This window comes from Gymnoscopelus braueri (assembly GCF_963280865.1).
Source record: "Gymnoscopelus braueri genome assembly, chromosome: 12".
Lineage (NCBI taxonomy): Eukaryota > Metazoa > Chordata > Actinopteri > Myctophiformes > Myctophidae > Gymnoscopelus > Gymnoscopelus braueri.
The window spans coordinates 50,521,436-50,545,056 of NC_137614.1; the positions used below are offsets into that span (position 1 = coordinate 50,521,436).

The following is a 23,621-nucleotide window of genomic DNA, read 5'->3' on the forward strand; positions in this document are numbered from 1 at the left end:
GGAAGACACCAAGCATTGTGATTGGTGGAGGAGTTCCGAAGACACGTCGTCGTCCATCTGACCCCCATGACCCCTTCCTGTTTGTGCAATAAGAGTCAAAGGTTCAAAAGGAATGTGCAGGGGGTCACGGCAGGGGTCAAAGGTTACAGGAAGTGTGTCTGTATAGGGGTCCCGAAGGTCTCTAAATAAACATGTTTATTTTTTTTAGGAAAACGTCAAACTTCCATTTCAGTTGATTTCCTCACTTGCATCCTGTGTACTCCCATCCTACTAACCTGGTGTGTGATCAAACACACACTTTATTTAGGTAACTAGCAGCGCCCTGGGGGTCAGGGATGGAGGTCAAGGTTTGGGCTAGGTTCAAAGTTCAGGGTTCAGAGTTCATGGGAGGAGGATGGGGGGGCTTGCGGGAGTCAGGTGGAAGTGGGTCATCAGGGCTATAAGGAGGATATCTTGACGGTGTCCGGGGTGTAGGCGGTGGCGCGGGTGTTGCGCAGGATGCCAGGGATGGGCGGGGGGCTCTCGTCGGGGGTGTTGGCGGGGGGCGTGGGGATGCTGATGATGGCCGCCGTGAAGTCCGGCTCCCCACAGTTCAGCTTCAGGTCCTCCGTCCTGGCGTTCAGACTGGAGCGGCTGAGAAGAGACACACAGAGAATAGCAAAACACATTCTATGAACTGAGAAAAACAAAGAAGCCAACCAGGCACTCAAAGGAGATTTAAAAAAGTCTAAAAAGTATACTGAAGGCGCTTCTAGGATCAACAGTAATGAAGGCTTAAAGGTTCTATGACATTCATTTTCACTTTTTTTATGTTTTATGTTTTTTGGGGGGTTTTATGACCTCAATTACACCCAAAAAATCTGAACTTTGAACATTCAGTGGATTTTCTGTGGTCTGGGGTTTTCTGAATAATTAGGCTGAAAAGCAATCTGAGCTTGGCCCTTCGGCAGTGAGGTCACAGCCGATTAATCCCGCCCACTCCTCCTCGCCCCTCCGCTCCCCTATCCTTTCCTTTTGGGGGGGGGGGGGGGGGGGATGATTGACGCAGAGGCGATGATTGACAGGCTGCCATGGATCAATGGAGTGGAATTTTTTGTTAAAATTTTCTACACACGTTTGAAGGACCATGACAAAGACTTTTAATGTGTGGTAAAACTGAACGTCATGAAACCTTTAAAAATAAGAAGAAATCAGAGCCAAAAAAAGCGTTAAAAACTTTAAGAAAGGTCTTCATCAGGGCAATAACTAGATCTAGTTCTGGCACTTCTTTACATTAACTCTATATCCTATACTACGACAACCCTGTGCGTGTAATGAGGTGATCTCCGTGAGGACGGAGGTCACAGAGAATATTCTTTTTTTTTTAAGGGGCCATTTGGAATCCCCTCAAGGAACCATGAGGGTCCTTGGACCACACTTTGAGACCCACTGGTGTAGCAGAGTGTTTCCAGTGAGACAAAATGCACAATATCAGCACCCTGACTCTGATTGACCTGAATAGAGACACACGGCCGGAAGCGGAAGGCCTACAAATCCACGCCCACTTTTGACACTCGGGGTCCGTTAGAACGATGAACTGCAGCTCTCAATGCAATCTCTATGAGAGGCATTGTAAAATACCGTCATTTCACTGGTTAACTACTGAGGCTGTAGCGATTTTTTTTGTGTTCTAATAATCTGTCCCATTTGTTTAATTTGTCCTTTTTAATGTCCCATATCTTTCATCTCGATATACTACCCACAATATACTATAATATACTCCATCAGTATGTCAAAACCGCTAGCATCGGAGATCCAGACTTTAAGTGGTCGCATCACGGACGCATCCCTTGAGGTTTTCAATACCCAGAAAACTGGCGAAAGTGGCCGTTTTCAATAGGTTTTTGTCATTATCTCGGGAACAGAAGGTCCAATCTGCTCAGTTCAAAGCTTGTTGGATGCGTGACTTTGAGGACATTAAGCACGCAATGACACATTTTCGGGTTTTTTTTTTTTTTAGGGGAGGCGAGATCTTAGTTGGGCAGGCGACTGCCTCTCCTGCCTCTACAGTGGGTACGCTGTCGGTCGGCGCTCGGCGCTCGTAAAGACAGTGATGTCACTGAAATGCCTGTCTGCTGTCTACCCTCTGCTGTGTTAGCATTATGGGTAACTCGTTAAAGTGGCAAATTAAATGTGAAACACATCAACTATTAAGAAAACAAGAAGATATGTTGACAAAGACACTCCATACATTTGGAAACATATTTTTATTTAAATCAATATCGTCTTCAGTTAATGCAGGATAATTTTAAAAGTAGGCTAACTTTCATATCCTCTCATAGGGAATGCATTGGCAGCTGCAGTTCATCGTTCTAACGGACCTCGAGTAGCGGCGCTGTCTCAAAAGTGGGCGTGAAATTTGTAGTCCCCGTGTGTCTCTATTGAACAGAGCCTTCATTTAGTATCATTGGTAACACCTGTGAAGGACGTAAGAATAGGCTCAATTTCTCTCCAAAATGGCTGCTGTGCATAGAGCCTATAGAGCATCGCAGTTCCCGCCCACTTCCTGGTTTTTCCTGGTGCCGGAAGGAAAAACTCAATGCATTTTTCCAAAAATATTTATATCAATTAATTTAAGCCTAGAATCAAGCCAATAAAACATGACCATCATCATGACCATAAAACGTTAAAACATAAACATTTTATGTTTAATTATATGATATACTATATTTAATAAATACCCTTTGTTTTGCCGTTTAAAAATAAATAAATCACAGAATCAAACGTTTTATGGTCATGATGATGGTCATGTTTTATTGGCTTGATTCTAGGCTTAAATTAATTGATATAAATATTTTTGGAAATGTCAATGGGAAAAATGCATTGAGTATTTTGCGGTGGAACCCGGAAGGGGCGGGAACTGCGATGCTCTATATACCAAGGGGCAGATGGGGGGGGATTACATTTCCACACTGGACTGGGAACACCTCAGGATCCTCCAGATGAGAGCTGGCTAACGTGGCCAAGAAAAGGGAAGTCTGAGATTCTCTGCTGGAACTGCTACGGTACCACCACGACCCGACTCCAGACATTATTAATCATTCTTATAAATGTTATAGGCTATATCTCCCTATCTTTGATGTGGTTTCTCCTTACGTTTGTGGAGGGCTGCTGGTGGTTTTGACGTGCAGCATGTCCAGCTCCTGGACACTCCCCCTGCCGACCGACACGGTGGAGTTAGCGTTAGCCAATCGCATGGCGGCTCTCCTCTTGGAGGGCCTCGAGCAGCAGCAGACGGTGGAGTTGTTGTTTGTCGCCTCCTGCTGGCTGGACAGGGAAGTGCTGCGGCTCATGGTCCTGAAGCCCGACTCGGTCATGCGAACCTCACTGTACCTCGTCTCATCTGTAAACTCATGGTTCTGTTCACAGGGAGAGAGAGAGAGAGAGAGAGAGAGAGAGAGAGAGAGAGAGAGAGAGAGACAGAGAAAGAGAGAGACAGACAGAGAAAGAGAGAGACAGACAGAGAAAGAGACAGACAGACAGACAGACAGACAGACAGACAGACAGACAGACAGACAGACAGACAGACAGACAGACAGAGACAGACAGACAGACAGACAGACAGACAGACAGACAGACAGACAGAGACAGACAGACAGACAGACAGACAGACAGACAGACAGACAGACAGACAGACAGACAGACAGACAGACAGACAGACAGACAGACAGAGAGACAGAGACAGAGACAGAGACAGACAGAGACAGAGGGCAAGAGGTTAATTGGTTAATTGGTAAATTGGACATCAATTAAGCATATTCATCGAATTTATAGTCCTGAGCTTATCTTAGGCAGACAGGCTGAAACAGCTTTATGTTATGCTAAACTATGTAAACAGATTGATTAATTGATTAGATGGTGTTTTTTTAATATATATATATTAAGGCATGCTACTAATATTATCTAATAACATCTGGAGTTGCACGAGTTCCGAAAGTTCTGAGACCAGCAGACCACCCATCAGAAGTTCTGAATGACTTCAAGTTAGGATGTGGAGAGGAGCATGTACTGGGCAATGTAGATACTGGACTGTAGTACTGTAGGGGGGGGGGGTATTTCAACCCATTTCTCAACATCATACAATATATTTTAAAGAGTTCCTACAGATATCTGTAGTAAAAACAGGATGGGAAAATTATATTCCGTCAAACAACTGTTTATACCAAATATGTCACAATGTTGGGAAATAAATGTTTGGCTCCCCAATTCTATGTAGATGGGAACACTATGTGACCATGTCCTGGAGCTACAGCGAAGGGTGAGTCATAGACGGGGCTAAGACTGTACATGAAATCACCTCATAGTAGTAGTACAGTCCAAGGCTAGTAGTAGTAATAGAAGTAGTAGTGACAGTAGTATTAATAATAGTAGTAGTAGTACTACAGTAGTAATAATAGTAGTAGTTATAGTAGTAGTTGTAGTTTTCTTACTGTAGTTTTTTCCAGGCAGTGCAGCAGATGATGATGTTGATGTTCAAACGCTGATCTGTTCTTCACAATCATAGTCGCACTGTCGTTGTCCTGCACACACACACACACACACACACACACACACACACACACACACACACACACACACACACACACACACACACACACACACACACACACACACACACACACACACACACACACAGTCAGTAAGAGTGTGTATGTGTGTGTGTGTGTGTGTGTGTGTGTGTGTGTGTGTGTGTGTGTGTGTGTGTGTGTGTGTGTGTGTGTGTGTGTGTGTGTGTGTGTGTGTGTGTGTGTGTGTGTGTGTGTGTGTGTGTGTGTGTGTGTGCAGCTAGTAGACAGTAGTTATGTATTTCAGTCTGGTATAAATAGAAGACTTCTCTCTTTCCCTCTTTTTATTTTCTCTGCAACCCCATTTCTATCTTAGTTTACTCCACTTAAATCTCTTTCTCCATCTCTCCCTCCCTCTCTCCCTCTCTCCCTTCCCCTCTCTCGTGTCGACCCATTCCTCTTCTTCATCTGGTCTCCGTCTGCCCCACTTCTCTATTTTTCCTCTCCTCTCTACCTCTCTTTCCTCTCCATCCCTCCCTCCCTCCCTCGCTCCTCAGGTTTCTTTCATTTGTTTCTCTGCATCCCTCTCTCCCTCTCCTGCATCCCCCATTCTCTCTATTTCTGTCCACATCTCTGCCCTCCCTTAATCTTTTCTCAAGTCTACCGTCGTTGTTTATTTTGTTTTTACCACTTTTAGGCACAGTTCACACTATTTTACATCATGAGAGATTACCCACTGCATTGCGGTCGCTTTTAGAAGGCCCTGATCTGAGTGCCCTTTTCGCTTTGAGAAGTTGAAAATAGTTGAAAATATTATTATATTATTTATATTTTCAGAAATGCGCGTATGACTGAAAAAATGCTGCTTTTTACCTTTTTTACCTGTTGTCTAATATCATGAATAAATATATTACATTATAAAACATACATTAACCACTTTAGCCCAACGCGACGCGTTGTGAGCTTGTAGATCTGCTATTTTCAAACATTTTAGTAATTTTTCTTTTTGGTACTTTAAGTACATTTTGTTACCAATACTTTTATACTTTTACTCAAGTAAATTTTTTATTCCAGACATTTACTTGTAACAGAGTACTTCTACATAGCAGTGTTGATACTTTTACTCAGTTTACTTTAGTAAAACATGTGAGTACTTTTTCCACCACTGGTTTCAGTCAATCGCACGACCAACCCCCCCCCATACCAGCCCCCTCTCTTCTTCTTCTTCTTCTTCTTTCAGCAGAAAAAGCGCTCTAGACAGCATGTTCTTTCTTCATAAAAGGCGCTCGGTGCGAACATACCCTAAATCCTCAGATTTTTTCCTGATACTTTCATTCTCTCCTCTCATCTTTCTTTGTTCTCCCTCCCTCGAACCCATTTCTCTCTTCAGTTCTGTAAAATCCTGCCTCATCCCTTCCTCAGGTCACATTAACTGTGTGTGTGTGTGTGTGTGTGTGTGTGTGTGTGTGTGTGTGTGTGTGTGTGTGTGTGTGTGGGTGGGTGGGTGGGTGGGTGGGTGGGTGGGCGGGTGGGCGGGCGGGCGGGCGCGTGCGCGCGTGTGTGTTGGGTCCATTTAGAGATTAAATATTTAGAAGCGTCTGTTTCCTCCAAACCTCCAGAGTCTGAAACATTCGTCCAATCACATCGCGTTTAACTGCTGACCTCATCTGTTTGTTTCTTCAATGTATCTGCATGAAACTGTGTATGTGTGTGGAGGGAGGATACTGTGACACTGTGTCTGTACTGTATGTGTGTGTGTGTGTGTGTGTGTGTGTGTGTGTGTGTGTGTGTGTGTGTGTGTGTCTGTGTGTGTGTGTGTGTTCTTTCCAGCAAATCATTTTGCTTCACGTGCACAGGAGCGTGCACGGCCTTTGTGTGCCTGAGTTTATACGTTGGTGTATCCTGCAGTGTCAGTCGCCCAAAATAGACCTATGAGTTTCACAAGGCATCACGTCAGTGTAAATAAAGCATTATGCACTCACCGGCTGGAGAATGAGAGTAGGCGGATCACACAAGGTTGTTGCCTACAATAAATAAGCTATTTCTGTGAAATGACATATTTCTTTTGACCTGTGATTTCTCTTTTTTTGTCTGTGTAAAATTATTGTACAGTATCTCTGCTATACTGTTGCGACTAGATAACAGTACAACTGTACTGTTTTTAAAATTCTATTCTGGATGAAATCATGTAATAGCTAACTTATTGCCAGTGGTGTAAAGTAACTAAGTACATGTACTCAAGTACTGTACTTAAGTACAACACATTTCCAATTTTCCATACTTTTACTTCTACTCCACTACATCTCAGAGGAAAATATTGTACTTTTACTCCACTACTGACTGTAGCCTACAAAGTAACTAGTAACTAAAGTTTTCAAATTGTGGAGTAAAAGTACAATTTTTGCCTCTGAGATGTAGTGGAGTAGAAGTAAAAGTAGTGAAAATTGGAAGTACTCCAATAAAGTAAAAATACCTCAGAATTGTACTTACAATGCAATTACAATACTTGAGTACATGTACTTAGTTACTTTCCACCACTGGAGTCTAGGGGCCCTGTTGGCAAAGGCCCGGTCACTCTTGGTCACCCGCCTAGACTTAGGAACATCTAGTATAGCAGAATCAGAGGACAGGAACATGGGGTTCCAGCAGCTCAGCTGGATATTGAGGTGTCAGGCCCTTAAGAGCTTTAAGAGCTTTAAAAGTTCACAATAAAATCTTAAAATCAATTCTAAAGGTTACTGGCAGCCAGTGGAGTGCAGCTACACTATGCCAGGGTTATGTGCCTGCAAATAGTACAGACAGTGGTACGATTATATTTGGATTCTTCTGCCGTGAGCCCGGAGTGTGTCAGTGGTGGAAAAAATACTCAAATGTTTTAAGCAAAAGTATCAATACTGCAATTTAGAAGTACTCTGTTACAAGTAAAAGTCCGGAATTCAAAATTTACTTGAGTAAAAAAAGTACAAAAGTATTGGTATCCAAATGTACTTAAAGTACCAAAAGTAAAAGTACTAAAATGTTTGAAAAAAGCAGCTCTACAAACTCACAACACGAGGACGCATTGTGAGCTTGTAGCTCGACTATTTCCAAATGGCTGAAATGTAAATTTTATATAGGGCTGAAGTGGTTAGTGTATGTTTTTTAATAATAATAAAAATCTACAAAGTAACTCGTAACTAAAGTTTTCAAATAATTGTAGTGGAGTAAAAGTACAATATTTGCCTCTGAAATGTAATGGAGTAGATGGAAAAGTACTGAAAATTGTAAATATTCCAGTAAAGTAAAAATACCTCAAAATGTACTTACTGTACTGTAGTTACTTTACACCACTGTACCGTAGCACAGGTAAATAGCACATGTGGCAAGAACCGTTGCATTCTTGCCACATGTTATTATCGACAAGTCTCAGATTGTCTTGGTTTCAATTACCTTCACCTGTCCCTTTGTTGATTAGACATTGATTAGTCATTTTTACCAGCTTACCAGCTGTATTACCCACCCCACACACAGTGTATATGTATATGCAAATATAATTTGTGTATATATGTGTATTTATGTATACATGTATATGTATAAATGTGTATGTAGATGTGTATGTATGTATATATGTTACCCCCAGTCCTCCATCTTCTTTGTATTGTAGGAATGCGTTGGTTGTTCCTTTCTTTGCCATTCGGATCCTCGCCTGACGAACTTTCTGTTCAACACAAAAAAATAACTGTCAGCACTGTCTGAAACACACACACACACACACACACACACACACACACACACGCACACGCGCACACACACGCACGCACGCACGCACGCACGCACGCACGCACGCACGCACGCACGCACGCACGCACGCACGCACGCACACACGCACACACACACACACACACACGCACACACACACACACACACACACACACACACACACACGCACACACGCACGCACACAGAATAAGTTGAAGCTTGACGTGAGAGACATATTATTGATTGTCAGTCCTTACCTTTCAGATCACACAGAGCATACATAAGACACATGATAGCACACACCGATCAATAATATTGATCTGAACTCAAACTAATTGGAAGGAACTTCATGACAACACTGTTACTTTGTTTCCTTCAAACTTAATCTATGGGGTCAAGGTTCAAGGTTCCTCTTGTGTATGGATACATAACATACATAATATTTTGTTCTGGTGCCTCAGACATTGAAGCAACGATAGTACCGTAGTAATAATAATAATACAAATAACGAAACATTATAATAATACTATAGTATATCGCCACTGTCCGATCACAATTTTTAATCAACTTAAAAAAAATAAAAAGATAAATGCTATTGAACACCCTTTATGTCTGTGTGTGGGTTTTACAAATATTGAACACAATGGGTGCCATAAACGTCTATAGTCGTTTTTTTTTCCTTTTTTCTTTTTGAAAAACGCTCTAACTTAACTTAGGAATGATCCTAGGACACTGTAAAAAGATATGGACGGATGTGACGTGATTCCCCCCCCCCCCCAAAAAAAGACGTCCATCCGCCCCAATGATAGGATCTTGAGAAAAACACTTCTATCTCCATATCTTCTTTTTGTGGTGAAAATCTGCCATTTTCGATCTCTCTAAAATGGAGGAACTTAGTAGAAATATTATTTTTCCAGTCGATAGATGGACCCCGCCCCGGACGTCTTTTGTTTACATCCGGGTCCTCGTTGTGGCTTCTACAGCCGTCTAAACATCGCCGAGACACGGTAAAAAACACTGGCACTCTGAGGATGATTTGGATGATAATACCTGCATGGCACTCAATGTGTTAAAAGAGCGTTTTCTGACTAAACCTCCTAACTCTATTGAATACACTATCTCCAATGGTCAAAAATGCTTTTAAGTTTTATCATGCTTTTAAGTAGTAGTTTTAAATGTACTTTGTGCCTTTTATAGTGACATAGGTATATATGTATTGACTATATGTTTGTCTTTTAACCACTGCACAAACGAAGTTCCGAAAGGAAAATAAAGTTGATGGAATTTAATTGAATTGAATTGAAACTCCAATTGAGCTGTACTTGGGTAAAGTGATGATAATACAAGGACACATTCAAGTATCTGACAATGTATAGTCACCATACCAACTTTGATGAGGCAGTATAGTGGGTTTTTTCCTTCATTTCCTTAAAAGTTAATATTTTGGACATAGACTTTCCGCCTGCACAGCAGCGATATAATAATAGTAAACATACAACACAATTATATATTATATGTTGTTGGGCAGAAACCTCGTATTTCAACTTATGTTTTCACATAAATGATGCCTGAAAAAATGCATGAAAAAATGCCCTACTTCAACATAGAGGAGTGTCACACTGTGTGTGTGTGTGTGTGTGCGCGTGTGCGTGTGCGCGTGTGCGTGTGTGTGTGTGTGTGTGTGTGTGCGCGTGTGTGTGTGTGTGTGTGTGTGTGTGTGTGTGTGTGTGTGTGTGTGTGTGTGTGTGTGTGTGTGTGTGTGTGTTACCTGCTGTGCTCTCATCTTGTCAGCTCTCTGGTTCTGGTGGTAGATCCTGGAGAAGTTGGACACGATGACAGGGACAGGCAGGGCGATGACCAGGACACCACTCAGAGAACATATGGAACCAAAGATCTTCCCTGCTACCGTGTCGGGAACCATGTCTCCATACCTGAAATAATATGTATAACACATTAATAACATACCTGAAACATTTACAATATATTAATAGCAACAAATCTCAGTGGCTTTTTTTTCTAAATCCATTTCTAATAGTCGTTGTATACAGTATATAGGTTTAAAGTGCTCATGTGGCCTAGTCGCTTCTTTTGGGCTTGTTTTCCTAGAACTAGGCTGCTTATTTCTCTCACAAAATCTGGCAACACTGTCTGTAATAAACAGTAGAGGTGTAACGATACAGTAACTACTGCATCGATGCATCGTTTTAAATTTTCAACGATCTACTACAGTATAGCGATATGCAAACAGCAAAATATCGTATCGTTTGACTTTGTATTGTATCGAATCGTTTTGCAATGCAAATAATCGATTTTTATCGATACTAAGTACTTGCGGGTCCATTTGGTTCCATTTGTACACTCTCAGAGTTACAGACCTGTTAGGGTCCATTTGGAACCCCCTATACTATAGGAATGGTTAAGGATGAATTGTTAACAAACCAGAATCGCAAAAATCCTTAAAGGGATAGTTCACCCCCAAAATGCTTTTTTTTTTGTCAATTAGTCACATGGAGACTTGAATTCATGGATATTATTATTTTTTGGTCTCCTTTGTGTCTCCTACCGGAACCGTTGCCTACAGGTCCGCTGGTCATCAAAATATTGGCTTAGGAATGCGAAAAAAAAAAAGGGATCCAGGAATCCAGGAATTCAAGTCTCCATGGGGTGACTAATCGATTGATTTATTTTTTTGGGGGGGGGTGAACTATACCTTTAAGGATCCCAACCCTACGGGAGATGTGAAGATTTGGGAAAGTTGAAGACCAGAATATTGAATATTGATTCAGAATATTGATTCTGTCAGTGAAGGAACCTTGAATCATTCACTGACGGTAACGGAGTGGAGTCATCTCATCTCTCAATGGAGGAGACTTCAGCCGTCTGGGGTTTCCAGACACAAGTATTCAGTGATCACAACATCTAGTGTTACCCATAGTAAGGCTCCATTTCAACGTCATTGTCATTCCAAACATTATAATGTGCTCATACGCAACACAATGCACCACCTCAGGGCCGAGGTGCGACAAGGAACATGGAATACCACACCGGTTCGGTTCTCAGCGTCAGGTCCGGGGACAAACGTGGCATCTTTCCATGGGGCCAGTGTTGCTGCTTGGAGCATCAATGCAAACTCAACCAAGTTGCAGAACCCTGCATGCTCAGGTGCCAGTCACACACCTGTGACTGGTTTTGAGCGACTTGCCAGCAAAGCCAGTCACAGGTGTGTGCTGGCAGGTCGCTCAAAGCCAGTGTGAGCAGTGGTGGAAAAAGTACTCCAATTTTTTACTTAAGTAAAAGTATCAATACTGCAATGTAGAAATACCCTGTTACAAGTGAAAGTCCAGTCCGGTTCGAGTTCAAAATTTACTTGAGTAAAAGTACAAAAGTATTGGCATCAAAATGTACTTAAAGTACCAAAAGTAACAGTACTCATTGTGCAGAATGTCACATTTTACAGGGGCACATCTACTTGAGTAAAAGTACAAAAGTATTGGCATCAAAATGTACTTAAAGTACCAAAAGTAACAGTACTCATTGTGCAGACGCATTGTGAGCTTGTAGATCGGCTATTTTCAAATGGCCAAAATATATATAGGGCTGAAGTGGCTAATGTATGTTTTGTAATAATAATCTAAATCTACAAAGTAGGCTACTGTAACTAGTAACTAAAGCTGTCAAATAATTGTAGTGGAGTAAAAGTACAATATTTGCCTCTGAGATGTAGTGGAGTAGAAGTAAAAGTATTGCAAATGGGAAATACTCGAGTAAAGTAAAATTCCTCAAAAGTGTACTTAAGTACAGTACTTGAGTAAATGTACTTAGTTACTTTACACCACTGGGTGTGTGCTGACAGGTCGCTCAAAACGAGAGCGATTACCAACAGAAGCATATTGGGCTATTTTGGCAAATACTTTGGGGGCGCCACCCACACGTTTAGCTGTGTCGCTCATTCCGATCCTTACAAGTTGTACCTCATTGTAAAGGTGACTAATCAACGATAAAAACAATATAAAACACAATACTAATTGGTATTATTAAAGGGGAGAAATAATCGACTGAAGTTAAGTTTCCGAACTTTTTGTGGGCAGTTTAGATATTTTTTTTGTTGTTATTGATCTCTCTCCCCCTCTTCCCCTTGCCCCCCCTTCTTCTTCCTCCCTTTCTCTTATGGAAGTGACAAAAACAATGGACCAAAAACTGATTTCACCAACTGTTTTACACCTGTGATGTGACAATAAAGTTGATTCTGATTTCTGATTCTGATACAGCTATAGAATTTTGATTTGCTTCAAATGTTTAGTGCGTTGTGTTTAAAATGTATTAAACGTATTCTAATTATATGGCAGAGTGGTTTTGCAATCTGTGAAGTACAGGCGTAGAGGCAGCTCTGTGTAGCATTGTGCATTCAGTCTCATGCCAGTGAGTCTTTTCGACGATAACAAGGTCACTCTGGCCTGCGCTCTCACACAGAGTGGTAAACATTTTGGCTGCCTGCTCCAAACACCATGAAAAACACTCTCGTGTTGATCAATTTATTCTTTAGAAATTCTGGCATGATGTACAATTCATTTAATATTTGCCAATCATTCTATGAATTGACTAATCATTGCATCGTTTTTTATAAAATGAAATGTATGTTCATCTTTTCTTTCAAATACGTATTTGTATCTCATATGCATTTCTCAGACCAGTATTTTGTATTTATAGTTACTTTTTGGTGTATCTTCACCCATCTCTGCCTATGACTCCATATCCGGGCATGATTTCAGCCTTATTTGACCACATTTGACTTCCATATAAAATTCAAGGATAATATTTCAAAGAACTATAAAACAGAGGGGACAATACATATGTGGAGTAACTCCCTTGGCCTTCTGGCTATGTGCACAGCAGCACTGTTGTCAACATGCATGCTAATAAAGCTTTTTGAACTGTACTGCAAATGACAACATCTGCACAAAAGGGTCAAGAGTTCAAACCTGTTTTTCTACCCAGATTATCATCTGCCCTGCAGGCACAAAGCATGATGGGATATTTATCATATACTGTACACACACACACACGCACGCACGCACGCACGCGCACGCACACACACACACACACACACACACACACACACACACACACACACACACACACACACACACACACACACACACACACACACACACACACAATAATGTACAGTATACTGAATCTATTCATGCACACAAGACTGAGAGCACAATGCATCATGTTAAAGGTAGGGTAAGTGATTTGCAATTATTCAAATAATTGCAAAATGGGTCTATGTTCTGATAGTGCTCGTTACTAGTGTTCTGTCCATATAAGGAGTCTCCAATGTCTCTCCACACACACACACACACACACACACACACACACACACACACACACACACACACACACACACACACACACACACACACACACACACACACACACACACACACACACAGTACATCAGTTGTATTCACTGACCCTAAATATAGATTCACACTCAGAATTCTCCATACACATTAAACTGTCCAGCCTTCTTCAGCGGCTAAAAGCAAAGAATTGACCTTGTCATTCCATTGACATGTTTTATGAGGACAAAACGCCATGCAGGAGAGTCAGAGCGAGGTGGAAACAGAAGTTGATTATCCTACACACACACACAAAAAAAGTACACTACAGAGAGGGAGGGGGGGGGGCAGCAGAGAAAGGACAAAGAAAGGGATGGGAGGTCAAGGTGTAGTGGAGTGGAATAAGAAAGACGAGAAGAAAGGAGAGGAAAGGAAGAGGAGAAGAGCCGTTTATGAGGTAAAAATAGACCCAGAGAGAGAATGTGTGTGTGTGTGTGTGTGTGTGTGTGTGTGTGTGCGTGCGTGCGTGCGTGCGTGCGTGCGTGCGTGCGTGCGTGCGTGCGTGCGTGCGTGCGTGCGTGCGTGCGTGCGTGCGTGCGTGCGAGAGAGAACAAACTAAGTGAAAGAAACATTGTAAACAGCATGAGGTTTAGTGTGTTCAGCAAAAAAGCTCCTAAATGACAAGTTCAACTGAACAACTTTACCCTGAGGACAGGAGAGGAGAGGAGAAGAGAAGAGAAGAGAAGAGAAGAGAAGAGAAGAGAAGAGAAGAGAAGAGAAGAGAAGAGAAGAGAAGAGACGAAAGGCATGCCTACTTTATCCATATTAATATTGTACTCCCAATACAACAGTAGAAGACTGGAGTTGTACTGGAAAGCTCCCAGTACAACAGTAGAAGACTGGGGTTGTACTGGAAAGCTCCCAGTACAACAGTAGAAGACTGTTAGGAGGTAGGATGCGTAATATAATGTTTTTTTAAATATATCCAGTCAGGGTGAAATGTTGACCATTTATTAGTAAGATTCAGCAAATCAACAGCATTACAGATCATAAGGAAAGGGCCCCCCGGCCCCTCGGGGCACCAGCTTCCTGAAGTGTCATATGGGACACCTCTTATACACAAAGATGCTCTCCCTAAATGGAGGTAAATACAAACAGGCTATACTAAGTGACAGTACCCAGGGCCAGGGCAGACCCAATTGCCGCTCCAGGCAAGCTTTCCCGGATGCGCAATTATTTTTTTTGCCTTCATAAAATATCACTACATATAACAAAAGATAGCACGCATTTCTCACCTTCTTTCCTCTAAACTGCAGCACTGATGATGGTGGTTTATTTGGTAGCATGTTGTAGTGTGTGACTGACTGGTTTACTGGCATTAACTGTTCAACAATAGGGGGGAGAGCGGAGGTGCGCTGCGAGTGTCGTCAGTTTAACAGCCGCCCCTCCCCCTACCCCAACCGCAGCTCTACCAGACAGACAGACAGACAGACAGACAGACAGACAGACAGACAGACAGGCAGTATCACAAGGTTAATTCACTCATGCAGACAGTGATGTGACTTGCAAACGACAAAGAAGTGATAGAATACCGATCGCGCAAAGTGTCATCATCATTCATTTCAGAATACTACTACACCACAAAAAAATATATATATTTTCGTTGATGGCCGAACCTTTTTGCCGCCTCTCCAAACTGCCGCTCCAGGCAGTCGCCCGGGTCGCCTGTATGGACGCGCCGGCCCCCATAATAAAGCTGACTGGTTAAGCAATGACCATGTATATAGTATCACTTAGGACAGATGATATGCTGACACAGAGAGTAGTATAGAAGCAGCAGTCTGTGGGGGAGGTCACCATGGCTGTAAGATGGACAGCCGTCAAACTAGGCCTTTGATTTACCAAGTTGCCGACAATGCATTTTAGACTATATTCAACAAGGTTGAATATAAGTAGATTAAGACATATATTTGGCAGTCTATAAATTCTAGCCACCCACAGTACAGTTCCCTGGATAAATACAGACTAAAAGCTGTAAACTGACCCTGGGTCTGTTCTCTCTGCACATATCAGTGTCCCCGCATGATGAGGTCACTGTGGGCTCAGGAGGACAGAGTATTCAGAAAAAAAACAAGAAACAGAAAGAATATACCTCCTATTTGGGGGGGGGGGGTCAGGGAGGTTGATAGATGAAGGAGAGAATTTGAGAAAAAGGGAAATATAACGGAGACGAGACGGGAATGAATGGATGAGAGAGAGAGAGAGAGAGAGAGAGAGAGAGAGAGAGAGAGAGAGAGAGAGAGAGAGAGAGAGAGAGTTGTCCCTGATTGGAGCAGATACGCAGTCCAATACTGCTGAGTCAGCCAATGAAGCAAGCAGGCTGATCCTTATCTCCCGCCCTTAACAGAGAGGAGCCAGCCAATGGCAATCAATACGGAGACAGACGATCCAATGGTAATTGGATTAAAGAGAAGAACAGGAAGGACAATTAAACTGTACTAGACCATACCCGTCGGGGGATATGAGCACCCATGTGTGCGTCCGCTTGTTTCACGGATGTGACAACACCGGCGCTGGTTTCACGCACATGATTTGGCAGCGAACACAAAAACGCTGATAAACAGCTGACATTTGGGGAAAGAGAAAAACAGGCTTCGGTGTTCCGTGCACATGGTAATGGTCAATGGCTCAGTGGCGTCAGTTCAGCAAAAGCTAAGGTATGGCAAGGTTAGGGTTGCCAACTCCCAGAGATTAAAATAAGGGACGCCTATCCTGGGCGAGCGGCAAAGCCGCGAGGATGAAAGGTTTTTGGGCCCGAAATGCATAGAAAACTATGCATTATAACTGTAACACAATACAAACACAATGGTCTTACACCTGCATTAGGCTACTATTTCTATTTATCTTTTTTTTTCTTCCTGGAGCCAAGGTATGGCACCTGCTAGTGATGTGCGGGTCGGGTTTTTTCATGACCCGCCCCAACCCGCGACGGAACGCGACCCGCCTCAACCCGCCCCGCGAACCCATATATAAATCTATGGCTCAACCCGCCCCGCGACCCGCGGTGGGAATATATATATATATTATATAGCGCTCTTTTAAGTACCCAAAGTCCCTTTAAATGTCTATGTAAAGGTTGACCAAGCGGCCAAGGCTCCAAAAATGAACAACTTCAGAATTTGCAGATTGTTGAGTTTTATTTTCCCCAAACCTCCAGGAACAGTTCCATGCAGCAAATCAACAGTGAAGACTTTTTAAATTAACTAAATATAAGACTTGGAAAAATAGACTTAAAGCACAACTAAAGACAACACACCATACAGTGACTGCACAAAAAGGCTATCCCTTAACTAAGGGCCCTGGCAGCTCTGTCTCAAGGCTGTTAACGCTTTGCTTGCCAAGTTCAACTAACTGACTGTCACTTGCAGCCTCCCTTAAATAGGGAGTGGATCCTACCACAAGCACAGAAACAATTAACCTCAAAATTAGCTTATCTACAAGCTTACAACTATCTGATGAATAAATAACCTACCACATAAATAGATGTTGTACTTTAAACTAAACACCATTTTGGGTTTGCATTTACTTCAAAAAGACATAGAAATACTTTGCTCATTAATATTGTCAAACACCCCTCCTCCTCTACAGTACATGGCACGTTCCACCCCTTCTTAAACCCAATTGACTAGCCTGCTCTGTTTCGGCAGTTACCAGTCAGATTCAGAGGGTGCCAGTACTGCAGAGCAAAGACCAGGTGACAAACAAACATTTCAGATCAGTTCCAATACACAGTGTTTAAATAAACAAAGTTTGAACCCCTGCAGTCTGTGTCATTTCTACATTGAATACAGGTAAAAATCATATGCTACAAATAGTCCCTTCCCTCTTAGTGTGTCTATGTATAGGGCACGGGCTGCCCCGTGACAGTCTACAGTAGCACAACATTGTCATGGGCTGAATAAACAAGCATGTTGGTCAAAATAGGGTTTTTTTTTTTTTTTTTCGTGGAGAGCGACTGACCCGCTCACCCTCAGCCCGCATAATTTTCTCTGAAATCCTGACTCGACCTACCCGCGCCGCGGGTTGACCCGCGGGTCCCGCGGGTTACGGGTCGACCCGCTCATCACTAGCACCTGCCATACCTTGCCATACCCAATTGATGCCCCTGCAATGGCTGTGTGCAAATGCAGAGCAATTGCTCCTGACGAACAGACAGAGAGGGAGAGAGGGATAGTTGAACATAGACAGGAGTCCCTTCATTCGACTGGTCCTGAGGCTGGCTGACCTTTCACCTTCTGACATCACAGACCCCTAGCAGCCATTTACACTATCGATTAGACCTAACCTAATGATAACTTAAGAAGACGAAAATACATCACTTATTGGAATGAAAATGACACGATCACAACACAAACTAGAAAAGGTGTTTAGCTCCAAACACGCAGCATACTGAGGCAGTCGACCTAACCACAGTAACTGTACAGACTGAGTGATCACAGCTTGGCAATAGAGATGGGGCAGACACAGTCTGCTGGAAGTAATATTTCTGAAAGCGAGAGAGCACAAGGGGGCGGGGGGCAGTCCCCACCAATATTATTTACGATTCTGTGCCTATCGGTACATAACTCAGACGGCGCTTAGTCGACTAGCAGACCATCGGCCGGTCGTCGCGGGCACTCGCGCCTGGAGGCGCTCGGGCGCGACGCCTCGGCCTCAAGGTCTGCTGAGTCGGCGCGCCTCTGTCATGGTCCAAAACTATACTTTATCGGCGTAAAAAATAGTCTGCGGTTGTTTGAAAAAGTATTGTCCCAAGCTTGAGTCGAAACCAGACTCCCAGAGGTAGTGGATCGATAGTCCAATGATTAGCGAGGTGCGCCACTGAGGAAGGTACTGAAATTTGGTATCCGGGTTGTATTAGAATGTGACGTCCTAACTCTTCTATTGTAGAGGAAAGAGCCCCGCCCCCCCCCGGCCCCTTGCCTTCAACAACATGCAAGAGGGCTGTTCGCTGCCCCGATAACCAAAGGAAAAGGTTTTCACCCGCAAGGTAACTTTCACGGGCGCAGGGAAGCTAAAGGCACCATATACTGGCAAAAATGCATGTCTTTCCCGCTTCCCTAGCTGGCCACAGAACATTTATATATATTATGATCGCGTGTGAGACCGTTGGTAAACACAAAGAGGATAACTGTTCGTCATCCAGAGAAAAGAACATATAATCGGAGCTTTCCCTTCGTTTTTTAGACAATGTTAAAACAACGAGGTCGAGCCAAAACCAGGGCAAAACCAGTCAACTCAAGATTTGCGGTTTGCAGGAAACAGATAAACAGTAGATGGACGGAAGCGGAAAACTTCGGATGACATTATTTACGGATCCGGGTGAGTGGAAAGTGAACCTGATGAATGGACTTACAGAGAACAGCGTGATCGTTTATAAAACAATTAAAAATGAATCGGACGGGAATTCCCGTCAGTGGTATTGTTATCCATTGCAGAAACGGACGGGAATTCCCGTCCATGGCAATGAAAGAGTTAATGGGTTAACTCAACACTCAGGTCCTGGACCTGGTGAGACGAAGGAGGAGCCCGGCCAGGAGGCCATCCACAGAGCCTAGTCCCTCCATGTGCCAGAGCCTCTCCTCTCCCCCAGTCCCAGCAGAGTAGTTCCGGAGAAGCAGATTGAGTGGCCCTGTCTTACTCTAAGAGGACTGACCGTGGGTAGCTACAGGGACGTAAGTCGAGGCTTGATCAACCCCGGCTGGGTCACCTGGGCGAGGGTGTGTGTTGTTGCGAGACCCGAAACACCCGTCGACCCCAGGCTACAACGCTGATGATCCGTCCCAGCCGGTGCATCCATGTGATGTTTTTCTTGCAGAAATATATATTTTTTAATTTACACGGTGCAAAAAAAATGTGACGCAGGTGAACAAGTGAAGCAGGTGGACGTTTCGGTCCTCAGACCATCATCAGCACTTTAGTACCCTCGCGGCCCACCAGAGGTCCCCGGCCCACAGCTTGAGAATCATAGAACGATAGTGAGATGTTTCATTTACATAATGATCTCTACTACAGAGTGGTGTGGAGAGGCTCCACTGGGCCCACATCCCACTGCTCTATCTCATTTACATAATGATCTCTACTACAGAGTGGTGTGGAGAGGCTCCACTGGGCCCACATCCCACTGCTCTATCATCTGATAACTGTCAAATATATTCAAACACATTCTGACAGGATTATTAATATTTGAAAATGTTATTTTTGTATTTCTAATTGAGTGGGCAACTCTGAAGTCTCTCTCTCTCTCTCTTTTTACCATCTAAACTTAACCTCTCCATCTGGTTTCCAGGCAACCATGCTCCTCACTGTATACATCATGGTCATGAACAAATAGCTGAAACCATGTCCCACATCTTAAAGGGTGCCATGTATACAGGGGACTCTACATAAGTAGGCATGACAGAATAGTGGATTTGATATCTAAAGATATCACTTCTATTTTCAGGTCCTCCATCATGCTGTATAAGCATTCTACTGTGAAGCCGAGCATGTTTAACCTGTGTAACGATGATTCTGTGTTCTCTAACATTTCAGCTAACACCCCTGATGTCATTGTTGTTAATGAAAACCATAGGGAGGTGTTCATTCTCGAGGTCGGCTGTACTTTTGATTACAGCTTAGAGGAAGTCTTCCTAACCAAAGTGCTAAAATATCATCAGCTAGAGCAGACCATCTCTCAGCTAGGCTACAGGTGTAAACTTTTGGTTTTTATCTTTGGTGTTCTAGGGCACGTGCACAAGTTGGTTGTAAGAGGCCTGCAAATGGCCGGCCTCTCCAAAAGGAGGGCTAAACAATTAGCAAGGTACTGCTCAATATCAGCTATTATAGGAAGCCGCTCAATTTGGAGGAGGCGTTGCTTCCTTTACCCATGATTGTTGTCCGCTGTGTTCGATAAGTATGCCATCTTTTGTTTTGTATGTAACGTTGCTCTGCTTTACATGCGCTTTGTAACTAACTGTTTTCCCTTCATCTGACTGCACTGGCAGTGTTTATGTCATTTGTACATCCTGTACTTCTTATTATGTGGACATAAATAAATATTTCAAATGTGTGTGTGTGTGTGTGTGTGTGTGTGTGTGTGTGTGTGTGTGTGTGTGTGTGTGTGTGTGTGTGTGTGTGTGCAATGTATCATAATCTTACTCAAGAACAGCAATTATCCACCCTCTCTCTTCTCCTCTCTCCTCTCCTCTCCTCTCCTGTGTAATATTCTAATATACAAACAATATTTTATTGATGGAGGGATGATAAAAGTTGCAGGAATGAGGATGGCTGTTCCATGTTCTTCTGTTCTCCTCCCCACCTCTCTCTCTCTCTCTCTCTCTCTCTCTCTCTCTCTCTCTCTCTCTCTCTCTCTCTCTCTCTCTCTCTCTCTCTCTCTCTCTCTCTCTCTCTCTCTCTCTCTCTCTCTCTCTCTCTCTCGTTAAATCCCATATATCGTATATGAGAATACAATAATTGGGTTCTTTTCTGGTTGCTTTCTTTTTTCCCCTCCCTTTACCTTCAATCTTTTTACATTATAGTTATTGTATTTCCTCCTCCCACCCTTCTCTCCTCTTTCTGAAAAGAACAGAGAGAGAGAGAGAGAGAGAGAGAGAGAGAGAGAGAGAGAGAGAGAGAGAAAGAGAGAGAATGTGAGAGATAAAATGTCTTTGGTTGGTTATTTACACATCAGCGCTGACTCACACGCACGCACGCACACACACACACACACACACACACACACACACACACACACACACACACACACACACACACACACACACACACACACACACACACACACACACACACACACACACACACACACACACACACACACACACACACACACACACACAGAGTGGTGATGTAAGCACAACGTGGGGTCATTGTTAACAACAGTAAATGTGCTATAGTGGTGGTTGGAGGCGTAATGACTTTTTTATAGGTCTCCTCTCTGCTTCCTCCTCACAAAGGATCTGATAAGTGAGCATGTCTTCACTTTGACAAAACAAAGGCTTAGACCATAGAGTTAAAGAGGTGGTGCCATGGTTTTGCACTTTTTCTGTTTTTCATGTGTCTATGAGGTTGATAGAACTTCATTAAGCCCCCTGGTGGTGTTTTTATGGTGTTTTAGGTCTTCTCTGACTATTTGAGTTTCTATCTGGAGGCTGAAACCTTGAGGGTCAAACGTGCCAATAGAGAAACAGCGCTTTAGTGACACAGTAAAAACATACCCTCCCCCTCATTATCATAACACAACAGGTGTGGGCATGAGGAGGAGGAGGGACTAGGACAGGTGGGTGGTGCTAAGGTGGTGGAGGAGGTGCTAAGGTGAGAACCAGGTATACTTAATGAACTGGAGGCGTGTCCACATAAAAACATAATTTTAACAATTTCTGTACACTTTTTTGAAAAAAATCTTCCTCCTAGTATAACCATAATACCTGATGATTATGTTTTAGGGGGGGGGGGATCACTGAAAATCACGGCACCCCGTCTTTAAGTACAGTATTAAGTCAATGTACTTAGTTACTTTACACCACTGGTGCCACGTGTTGGGGGGAATGCTGAGTAAAATGTATATAGCCAGGTATCTGACTTTAGGGACCAGTGGGATAATATTGTGATATGGTGTAGCGTTTCTCAATTCTTCAAGGGAAGCAAAACAGATTTAGCGCCCATTGATTTTGTAACCAGATATATTTCTAAAATGATCAATATATAACAGGCAGGTGTGGAATTCATTGTACAGCATCTCCCCAAAAAAAAGAAATATGTGACAGAGCACGGCAACTAGGGCATTGGAAATATCTGCAGTGTTGTTATTTAAAGGTAGGGTAGGAGATATTTTTGGTCTAAACAAAATATTTTTGGTTTGGTTAAAGGGATTCTAGGCGACTTCAGAGATCAAAAAAAGAAAAAAACTGTTGTCAAACACCGCCCCTCCACTCCCCCCCCCCTCCACTCCCCCCCCCCCCTTCCTCATCAGCAGTTCGTTTCCCCGACCACCATGGGGGGTGACGCAGGGGGGACTTCTGAACGGGCCATGCCGAAAATAGGTTGCTTTATTCGGATACAATGAGTGTCACTGCCCGCCCCTGCCGGTTCTCTGAAAAAAAAATATATATAGGCTCTGTCATGATTAATTGACCACATATATGAAGTTAAACAACTAAATTATATCCAAACGCTATCTTAAAATGTAATTCCGTGCCTCAAAAAGGTTTGAGAGCGTTTTAAAGTTTCAAAACCAAAATTAAAAACACTGCAGAGAAAACAATGGCTGCCGTTCCATTTTTGTCGGCTGCACTCGGTTCCATTCGGTTTCACTCGAACTCGCTGGACGCGCACATGCGTGCGTTTCATTTACGTCCCGGATACCCGGATGTCAAAACATAAATAGTAGTAGGGAAAATACGGATTTCAGAAAGAGGACTGTGTTTCAATGGAGGAAAACACCCCAGCATCATTATATAGTGGCTGATAGAGGGGAAAAAATGCATAACATATATATATACATTTTTTTCATTTAGTTTTAAAGTTACCTAGAAGCATGTGCTTGTGATAGTAATCATTGCTAGTGTTTGTTCAATAACAGGAGTCTTCCCGTCTCTCCAGCTCTTTAATAAACAGAAAATACATTTACAGGTAGGTGACAAAACTTCAGCCAATCAGGAGAGAGAGAGTACCCATTGATCAGCTTCATTGTTATGTGTTCCAGTTCCAATTGTGTCATTTGTGTCATCACTTCCAATTTAACTTGTTTAATCTGTATCCTGGATGAGTTCTCCATCCCGATTGGATAAAATTGGCATCCCGACCTGAAAATGCATTTTCTGTTTAATAAAGAGCTGGAGAGACATGGAGACTCCTGTTACTGAACTAACACTCTATAGCAATGAGTACTATCAGAATATAGAGCTATTTAACACTGATTTTAACCAAAGAAAATCAC

The 23,621-nt window shown here is 42.9% G+C and overlaps 1 protein-coding gene across 1 annotated transcript in view; it reads right to left on the reverse strand.

Annotated features, from left to right (window-relative positions):
- Positions 1 to 261: 261 nt before the first annotated feature.
- Positions 262 to 23,621, reverse strand: part of kcnd1 (potassium voltage-gated channel, Shal-related subfamily, member 1) — a 54,451-nt gene continuing 31,091 nt past the window's right edge. Inside the window, exons 4-8 of the mRNA XM_080443544.1 lie at positions 10,051 to 10,213; positions 8,158 to 8,241; positions 4,470 to 4,559; positions 3,136 to 3,398; positions 262 to 633 (exon numbers count right to left, since the gene is read on the reverse strand). Coding sequence (XP_080299670.1) covers positions 438 to 633; positions 3,136 to 3,398; positions 4,470 to 4,559; positions 8,158 to 8,241; positions 10,051 to 10,213 — 796 coding nt within the window. The 3' untranslated portion in view covers positions 262 to 437. The remainder of the gene's footprint in view (positions 634 to 3,135; positions 3,399 to 4,469; positions 4,560 to 8,157; positions 8,242 to 10,050; positions 10,214 to 23,621) is intronic.